Source organism: Cebus imitator, unplaced genomic scaffold, assembly GCF_001604975.1.
Source record: "Cebus imitator isolate Cc_AM_T3 unplaced genomic scaffold, Cebus_imitator-1.0 Scaffold126, whole genome shotgun sequence".
Taxonomy (NCBI): Eukaryota; Metazoa; Chordata; class Mammalia; order Primates; family Cebidae; genus Cebus; species Cebus imitator.
In genome coordinates, this window is record NW_016107441.1 from 3,590,213 (window position 1) to 3,599,585 (window position 9,373).

The window sequence follows — 9,373 nt, forward strand, 5'->3', positions numbered from 1 at the left end:
ACAGGGCCTAGACACATGGTAAGCACCCGACAGAAATCATGACAAGGATGATAAAGGTGAGGGCCCACCTCATCTTAACATTTCATTTGGCTGGAAACACCAGAGTATCAAACAGGATGAAGGATGATGCTGCTGTTTACTGACATGTGCCCTCCTCTCTCTCCAAATGGATTGCCAGTACCTTGTAATACACCAAGATTTACAAGTGAATAAATCTATCCCAGAAAACAGATGAACTATGGCACTTTAAGAACAGAAGCCAAGCAGAACCAAGACATGACAAAACCCGGAACACCTACAGGCCCCAAAGCCAGCCCAAGCCTCTGCATGGTTGGCAGCACCCCAGGGGTCCGAGAACCAACGCCGGGGATGCTGCTGACTGATCTGGTTGGTGGCCCCCTCCCTACTTCCCTTCTGCTGCTCCTCCTCCTCTTCGCTCTTGGGCTGCTCCATGTGGTACTCTCCTGCCAGTATACCAGAGCATCTGGGAGATCTACGGGGACAGTAGAGCTCCTCTACTTTTGGTGCTCCTCCGTGGTATTTCTGCAAGGCCCGGTGCCATCAGAGATTGAAACTCTGAAATATTCCACTTGGGAATTAATATGATTACAGAGAGCAGTGAAGATTCCTGAACAAACCAAACTATGTCTGAGTTCTGTCTTCAGCACATAACTTGTTAGCTGTGTAGCCTTGGACAAGAAGTGTTTTCTGGACTTGACGTCTCTTGTCTTGAAGTGAGGGTGTTGAACTGGGACCTGTTTCCCTCACAGGGTTGTGGTTCAGATGAGATGAAGGTTCACAGATGCCTCTGGCTTGGGCGCTAGGCACGAGGGACACCCTGGTGAGAGGAGCAGTCACAGAACTTGCCCTCATAAGCTTAGGATTGAGTGAAAGATGCATTCCACAGATATGCAGCATGATCTGAGCTGATCGCCTTGAAGGATGAGTTCCAGGGCTGTGCAAGGGGCCGACGCAGGAAGCTACTGTGGCTTGGGTACATCAAGAAAGGCTTTGTGCGGTGTTGAAGTTTGCCCTGGGATCTGAAGGATGAGTAGGAGTTAACTGGGAGGAATCGGGTGGAGGCCTTGGGATGGCCACTAATCCAGGCAGAAGGACTGGCACGGGCAGAGACCCTGAGGCTGAGGGAGACATCAGGGGACTTTTGAACACCAGAAAGAAGACGGTAGGGGAAGGAGCATCGTGCGGGGAGAGAGCAAGATAAGGCTGGAGAAGGAACAGAGACTGACTACGCACACCTTGTCGTACGACCCTGAGTAGGGATAGTGGACCTTCTTCCAAGAGCCAGGGGAAGCTATTGAAGGGTTTAATTTTTTGTTGTTTGTTTTTTTGAGACAGAGTCTCATTCTGTTGCCCAGGCTGGAGTTCAGTGGCACAATCTCTGCTCACTGCAACCTCTGCCTCCCGGGTTCAAGCAGTTCTTCAGCCTTAGCCTACCGAGTAGCTGGGACTACAGGTGCGCACCACCACGCCCAGCTAATTTTTGTATTTTTAGTGGAGACAGGGTTTCACCATATTGGGCAGGCTGGTCTCGAACTCCTGACTTCGTGATCCACATGCCACAGTCTCAAAGTGCTGGGATTACAGGTGCGAGAAGGGTTTAAATTTAAGCAGGAGAGTGGAAGAGTGACAAGATGCAATGTACTGCTCCTTTTAAAGACTGCTTGAACTGCTACAAACAGACTAGACTGCCGAGGGGTGAGCCCTGGCTAGTGCAGTAGGCTGTGGAATGCTCCAGACCAGGCACAACAGAGGATGCGAGCGGGCTGTATTCCTGCCGGTGCGTGAGAAGATTTTCCCCCAGGTCACTGTCACAGTGCCAGTGCATGAGAATCTTACTGCTCCAATCTGAGTTTCCTAGGGCTGCTGTAACAGAGAACCAAAAACTGGGTGGCTTAAAACAGAAGTTCATTCTCTCACAGTTTTGGAGCCTACAAGTCCAAAATCAAAGTGTCCTGCTGTCTCTGAAGGATCTAGAGGATTCCGTGCCTCTTCCCAGCTTCTGGTATTGCTGGCAAGCCTTGGCATTCCTTGGCCCGTAGACTCATTACTCCTGTCTCTGCTTCCATCATCACCAGTATCCTTCCTATGTGTCTGAGTCCAGATTTCTCTCTTCTTAAAAATATACCAGTCATTGGATGAGTGCCCACCCTAATCCAGTGTGACCTCATCTTAACATAACTACATCTGCAAAGGCCCTGTTTTCATATAAAGCCACATCCACAACTACCAGGGGTTAGGACTTCAATGTATCTTTTGGGAGGACATGACTCAAGCCACAATAACTCCTCCTTGTGCCACAACCCACCTGGTAGAACCATCATTGGAATCCTAAGAGCCCTTCGGACCAGTTGGGAAGGAGAGGCTCCAATTTAAGACAGGAGCTCAGAGAGCCACAGGCCCCAGACACGCCTCAGTGTGTGTGTGTGTGTGTGTGTGTGTGTGTGTGTCCACTTTAAGACAAGAACTCAGAGAGCCACAGGCCCCAGACGCACCACAGTGTGTGTGTGTGTGTGTGTGTGTGTGTGTGTGTGTGTGTCCACTTTAAGACAAGAACTCAGAGCCACAGTCCCCGGACACACCACAGTGTGTGTGTGTGTGTGTGTATGTGTGTGTGTCCACTTTAAGACAAGAACTCAGCCACAGGCCCCAGACACGCCACAGTGTGTGTGTGTGTGTGTCCACTTTAAGACAAGAACTCAGAGAGCCACAGGCCCCAGACACGCCACAGTGTGTGTGTGTGTGTGTGTGTGTGTGTNGTGTGTGTGTGTGTGTGTCCACTTTAAGACAAGAACTCAGAGAGCCACAGGCCCCAGACACGCCACAGTGTGTGTGTGTGTGTGTGTGTGTGTGTGTCCACTTTAAGACAAGAACTCAGAGAGCCACAGGCCCCAGACACGCCACAGTGTCTGTGTGTGTGTGTGTGTGTGTGTGTGTGTGCGTGCATGCATGCACACACACACGCACTCAGGGCAGCATATAGAGAAAGGACTGTGGGAAGTGTGGGGCCTGAGTTCTAACCTCACTCAGACCTCACCAGCTGAAAGAGTTGGGGCAAGGCTTTCCCTTCCCTAGGTCTCAGTTTCCAGTAATATCAGAAGTGATGTTACCTGCCTGCCCCATCCTCCTTGCATCGGCTCTGAGGGGTGCAGGAGGATAATCAAGTATTTCCTGAGAAGATACTGCCTGCCCAACATTGAGATAACTTCCTGAGAGTGTTCTTGGGAGAGGAACAAGAGTTATACGAGTTGAAGTTGTTATATCCTTCTCCGTTAATCTCCTGGGCTCTTCTCTTACTGCTTGGTGGTTACAAGTACAGACTCCATTTGCTTCCGAATCATCCCATGGGCAGGGACAGATGAAACAAGAGACACCAGGATTAAGGTTGGGTCCATGGGATGTTCATCATTCTATTCTACTTTTTAAAAATATGTTTGCAGTTATTCTTAATGTTGAAAGTTTAACAAGGAAAACTACAGGCCCTGGAGCCAGATTGCCTGGGTTTTCATCCTGTCACTTACTATGTGGACCTTGGAAAAGTTACTTAACTTCTTTGTGCCTCCAGTTTCCTCATCAGCAAAATGAGGGTACTAATTAATGACTAGCTTCATAGAGTTTTTGTGAATGTTAAAGGATTAAACAGGTGTAAAGCTTCTGGGACTGTGGTTCAAGTAAGTGCTAAAAATGTGTTAGCCATTGTTTGGAGAAAGTAGGCACCAAAGCACTGCATGTTGCTGTGCTCAAGTTATCACTGTGAGTGTCATGGAATCACACATTCAGTTTTGGAGATCTTCTAAGTCATGCCTGCTACTTGGAATCTGAGTCTAGGTTTTCTGAAGCAGATCCTGGGACAGTGCAAATAGTTTATTTGGGAGGAGATGCCAGGTAATATCAGGAAAGAAGTAGGGAAGTGAGAACGGAAAGGCGGGGCACCAGGAAGAGTGGCTGTGACAGGCAGCACTGCGGGCAGCTCTGCATGGTCCACTGGGAATTCTGGGAGCCAGCATGGAGCATGTGCTCAGGGTCATCCCACCCAAGGGGCGAGGGAGCTCAGGGGTTCTTGGGCGAGGTCCGATACATGGAGCTAGGCAGTCCCTGAGGCAGAATGGCAGATGCTGGCAGGTGGCAGGCAGGCAGGCATGAGACCAAATGCAGAGGGGGATGTGGTTGGGGCACCAGATGCATGTGCCGCAGAACCCATCTGTCAGCTCTCTGATAAGTGTTCATCTAACACTTGCATAAAGCTTTACAATGATGGGCGCTCCCACCTTCAGAATCAGCCACAGTGTCGTTTGGATGATTCTGAGTCATTATTAAATTAGGGGTAATAAAGACAAAAACATTTCTGTGCTGTTTACAATCAGGGCAGCCCCTTGAATAGGAATGATGAGTATGTGGCATTAGGGACTCTGTGTCAGATGCTGAGGCATCTCTTCTCAGTCCTGGCGATTTCGTACTGAGCCAGGATAGATCTTCAAAATCTTTCTTAACAGAGCTTTAGGTGTCCATTCCAAACCCATCAGTGTAGGCACTTTGGTGAAGCCAGGTTGTCAGCCCTGCCTTAGGATTTATGAAGCTGGGGGAAATCTGAGGCTGGAAAAAGCTCTGAGCTAGGTTAGAAACCTTCTGTGTCAAGGACCCACTATATGAGTCTAAGTAAGACATTTAACTTCTCTGGCTCTCTGTGCTCTTCTGGGGAGAGTGAAGAAACTGACTAAAACAAGGCAGACATGAGGTTTGGTGCAGTAGAAAGAGCCTGCTCTTTTACAATCAGGCAGGGTGTCTTAGACCGTGGCATCATCATTTATAAACTATGTTCCTTGGGCAGGTCACATCACCCACTCTGAGCCTTGGTATCTTATTCTGTAGTACCCAGTCTGTGGTGGTGGTGCTATGGGTATCAGAGATAATGTATGTGAGCAGGAGCTCAGTAATTGTTCCCTGTAATTGTCATCATAATTATCATCATCTTCATTTAAAGTCCTCCCAGCTCTAAAACTCTGACTTTATGAAATGTCCTCATCCAGGAAGACAGGGTGGTAAAACAGGGCAACGGCCCTGATTTTGTGTAAATGCACCATCTAATAAGGACAGGAGGAGCATAATTGCCCCCAAATAATCGCTCTGACTTTACCACAAGCTGTCAGAAGGCCTTAATTGGTCACTCCGTAATGGCTGTGGCCATCTGTATTCGGGGTGATTTAGCGAAGGGGCTCTGCCCAAGCGGGGCCCTCCATGATTAGAGCCGGCTGGGGTGATATTTCTTCCTCTGATGGGAGTAGTGGTGTGTGGTACGGAGATTATCTCATTCTCGTTGTAATGACCTACTGGTTGAACCCAGCCAAGAAGAAGCAGTGGTCACAGACAATGATTGTGGATTTTTTCTTTCTTTGAAGATAGTGTTCCTGCCCGAACAGCAGCATATTTGGAATGTGATCATGCCTCTTGCTACCTTATCTTGTTGCCCAAGAAAGTCTCTTTTGGAAAGATTTAGTCCCTCAATTAGGGCAAATTGATTTCTGCTTTCCACAGAGTCACTGTTCCAAAGAGAAGTGGGAAAGGGCGAGAGAAGCCATATTAATCTTTGTGTACAAGCAAGAGGAGACCTGGAACATTTTTTAGCCTTACAGCCTCTGGTTGTATGTATGTAGATCGTCTTTTCTCTGTATTCTAATTTCTCCTGCCTACAAGAAACACGCTTCATCTCAATGAAGTTCCTGGTGACAAAAATCAAAGTGCTGGAAGCAGTGTTTCCCTAAGTGTACCAGCACAGAAGTCATTTTTTCATTCATTCATTTATTTATTCATTGACACAGGGTCTCATTCTGTCATCCAGGCTGGAGTGCAGTGGCTCGATCATGGCTCACTGCAGCCTCAATCTCCCCAGTTCAAGCAATCCCCCCACCTCAGCCTCCTGAAGTGCTGGGGTTATAGGCACAGTGCCTGCCCCAAAAGTGATTTTAAGTCATACCTAAGATGATTACAGGTAGTTCAGAGACTTTGCATTAAGTAACACTGGATAATGCAGAGAGAAAGCTTCCTCTTTTCAATTCTCTTTCATTCTTTTGATCACCTCAAATGGTTTTCCATAGCTCGCTGCTTGACAAAGAGAGGGCAGACCATAAGCTCATAGTTGTAGAGAGGCAGGAGTATCTGGTAGAAATAAAAAATCTTACAACAAATTTTTATTTGGTGGAGATTTTTATTTATTAGCTCTTTATTAGAAATGATACCATTTTTTTCATCTATTGTGTTTAAAGTTTCCTTTTAAAATAAATTTAATGAAAAGTTTAATTTTTAAAAGTGAGTTGATTTTTAAAACAACTAAGTAAATTGTAGTAAAGTAGATGAATGCAGCAAAAATCAAGATGGTAGTATACGATTGTTAGAGACTGGGGAAACACAGCTAGAAGAAGGAAACCATCATGTTTCCACCGCAGACCCAGGAATTTACTGGCTGTATGTCCAATCCTTATGCCTTTTCTTTTTCTTACCAATTACACTAGCTAAGAATTCTAGTATAATATTGAATAGATGTTGTGAAAGCATACAGCTTTCTCCCGATCACAGGAGGAAAGCATCCCACATTTCATCATTAAGTATGATATATGCTGTAGGTTTCTTTTGCAGCCATTCTAGAGTCTTCATAAAGGACCCCAAGCCTGATTAAAATCAAGAGACAACAGTGCTGAGGCTGAGACTTTTAGGAGAAAGCGACTGTCTTTGATATTTATTCAAAACAACTTATCCAGGCTTGGGGCAGAAATCCAACCCACATTAGGATAAGCAAGGAGAGGAATTTGCTGTCTTGTGTAATAAGAGCATCTAGGAGTCTGTCTACTTCAGGCGCGTGGGTCTAGGGAACTGAAATGTCATCAGGACAATGTCTCTCTCTCTCCATACCTTGACTCTTATTTTTATAGGTCGGCTTTAGTCTCAATATATTCCCCTACCACCTCTCATCACCTCATTTCACCAAAGATGTCATTAGTGGCTCCAAATTTATGGCCAACCAACTAGCAAAAGGAAGGGGCCTCCTTTTTCAATAATCCTGAAAACATTCTCAGCACCCATTATTTGGACCTACCAAGGCCACATGGCCATCCCTGAAACAATCACCGTGGCCAAGGGAATGGAATGCCCTGACTGGTCCATCATCCCCCAGGGAATGGAGTCAGCCCCACCAAAGTCTGATGGACTGGGAAAGGAAGGGGCAGTGTCCCAAAGAAAAAGAAAAATATTGTTACCAGAAGACGAGGGAATGGGTCCCAGTAAGGCATAAACCAAAAATACTTACACCCTTGGATGGAAGATCTCTCTGTTCCAGGTCTGGGCACCATCGTTGGACCTCTTTGAGCCTTAATTTCTCCATCTGTAGTACACACGTGATGATCCCTGCCCTTCTTCACCCTGTCTGAAAGGTCTAGTGAGGCAGTGTACAGGAAAGCTGCATCTAGACTGTGAAGTGCAGTTCACATGTGAAGGAGACGTGACAAGAATTACTACTAAGCACCTGTTCTCACCCATCTGTCCTCTTCTGTCTTGTAGAGCACCTGAAGAAGCCACTTGAAGACTACATGGCCCTTTTCCCCAGCGTGAGGATTCTTCGAACCAAGAAACGGGAAGGGCTGATAAGGACCCGAATGCTGGGGGCCTCAGTGGCAACTGGGGATGTCATCACATTCTTGGATTCACACTGTGAAGCCAATGTCAACTGGCTTCCCCCCTTACTCGGTAGGACAGCCCCTCCCACTTGGAGGGAGGCAAACTGCAATGAGCCAGTGCCAGTGGCCCCTCCTGCTGCAGGGAGCCATCCATGAGGCCTCCCTTGCCTGCTCGAGATGCCCCCAGCACAATGCCAGGTGTCATAAGGGATTCAGAAGTTCAGGAGTGCTTAAAATTAACATCCAGCCAGTCCTGTCCCTTCATTTCACAGAGAAGTTAAGACTCAGAGAGGGGAAGTGACTTTCCCAAAGTCACACAGCACATGAGCATCTAATGACATGACTGCTTCCCTCAGATTACTTCATTTTATTGCAAAGCAAGCCCATGCTGTCTGCTGTTAATAGCCACACTGTGGGAGACATCATCGTGTCAGCTTAGAAAAGTTGCCATAGACTGCTGCCACTGTGAGCCAGGCAGTTATAAGCATTATCTCTAGTCTTCACAAAACCATGCAAGGTCAAGAGCATACCCCTTACGTAGTCAAAGAAACTAAGGTTCTGAGATATTCAGTGACTCGCTTGTCCCCTTGGGCTGTAAGTGTCAAAGCCACCATCTGTCGGGCTCCAAAGTCTTCTCCGTCACAGCTCTACACTGCCTCCCTGTATTCACTTCCTTTTAGACAAGAGTTCCTGACAGCTATCAGAGAAGGGCTGTAGAGAGGGCAGCATGATCCAGGAGCCCTCTACCACAGCCTGCAGACAGCAGGGAGATGGGAGGACTGGAGTTCGGGTGGAACATGCCTCATAGCTGTTTGAGGAACGAGGCCTGAATCTTGAGGAGTTGGGTTTTGATGAAGGCAGTGTACTGGTCCTGACAGGCAGACGCGCAAGAGGAACTGTCCCATTGAGACTGGGAGTCAGGTGAGGGATACAGCCAGGGCTGGAGGCAGACTGGGGAAGAGTTATCATTCTGGAGCAAAAAATGAACTCCTTAAGAAGAGATGGGTAAGCTCTCCACTACAGAAAGCTTAGGGAGCAAAGAGGATTGAAGTTTAGGGAAAACTTGAGCATGCATCAGAAGCACCTGAAAGACTGTGAAAACACAGTCCCTATCCAGAATTTCTGATCCAGGAGGCCCGGGCTGGAGCCTCGCAAGTTGCATGTCTAACCAGCTCCCAGTGAGGCCAGTGCTACTGGTCCAGGGACCACACTTTGAGAAGCACTGGTTATGGAATGCCACCATTCAGGGGTGAGAACAGAAAGCAGAACCCACACAAACACACAGAAAGATAATCCTGCAAATCTGTAACCCAGATCAGCAAGGAACTTTCTTATTAGATTCTGTGCTTCTGACCCCAAGGGTCCAGGATCTCACTGGGCTAGGAAAAGGAAATAACTCAGAATTTCTGGTAAACTATTTAATTAAACCAAGAGATATTCTGCATTTGCCTCTCATTACTGAAAGAAAAAAAAAAAAGAAAAAAACCTCACTGTAAATTGCCTAATTTATAGTCCTGAAGGAACAGCCAATTTGTAGGGTCATTCAGTGACTCATAAAGAGAACGAAGTGGTGGGCTAGAAGCTGAGCTTGTATCTAAATAGCCCTTAACTCTGTTTCTATGGAAATATATGAGGGCAGTTCTCATCATCTGCAGACATACATGGAAGAAACATCCCCTTGTTGGTTTTTT

At 46.9% G+C, this 9,373-nt stretch overlaps 1 protein-coding gene across 1 annotated transcript in view; it reads left to right on the forward strand.

Annotated features, from left to right (window-relative positions):
- GALNT10 (polypeptide N-acetylgalactosaminyltransferase 10) overlaps positions 1-9,373 on the forward strand; it is a 233,483-nt gene that overhangs the window by 175,284 nt on the left and 48,826 nt on the right. Inside the window, exon 5 of the mRNA XM_037742761.1 lies at positions 7,567-7,752. Within this exon, the coding sequence (XP_037598689.1) occupies positions 7,567-7,752 (186 nt within the window). The remainder of the gene's footprint in view (positions 1-7,566; positions 7,753-9,373) is intronic.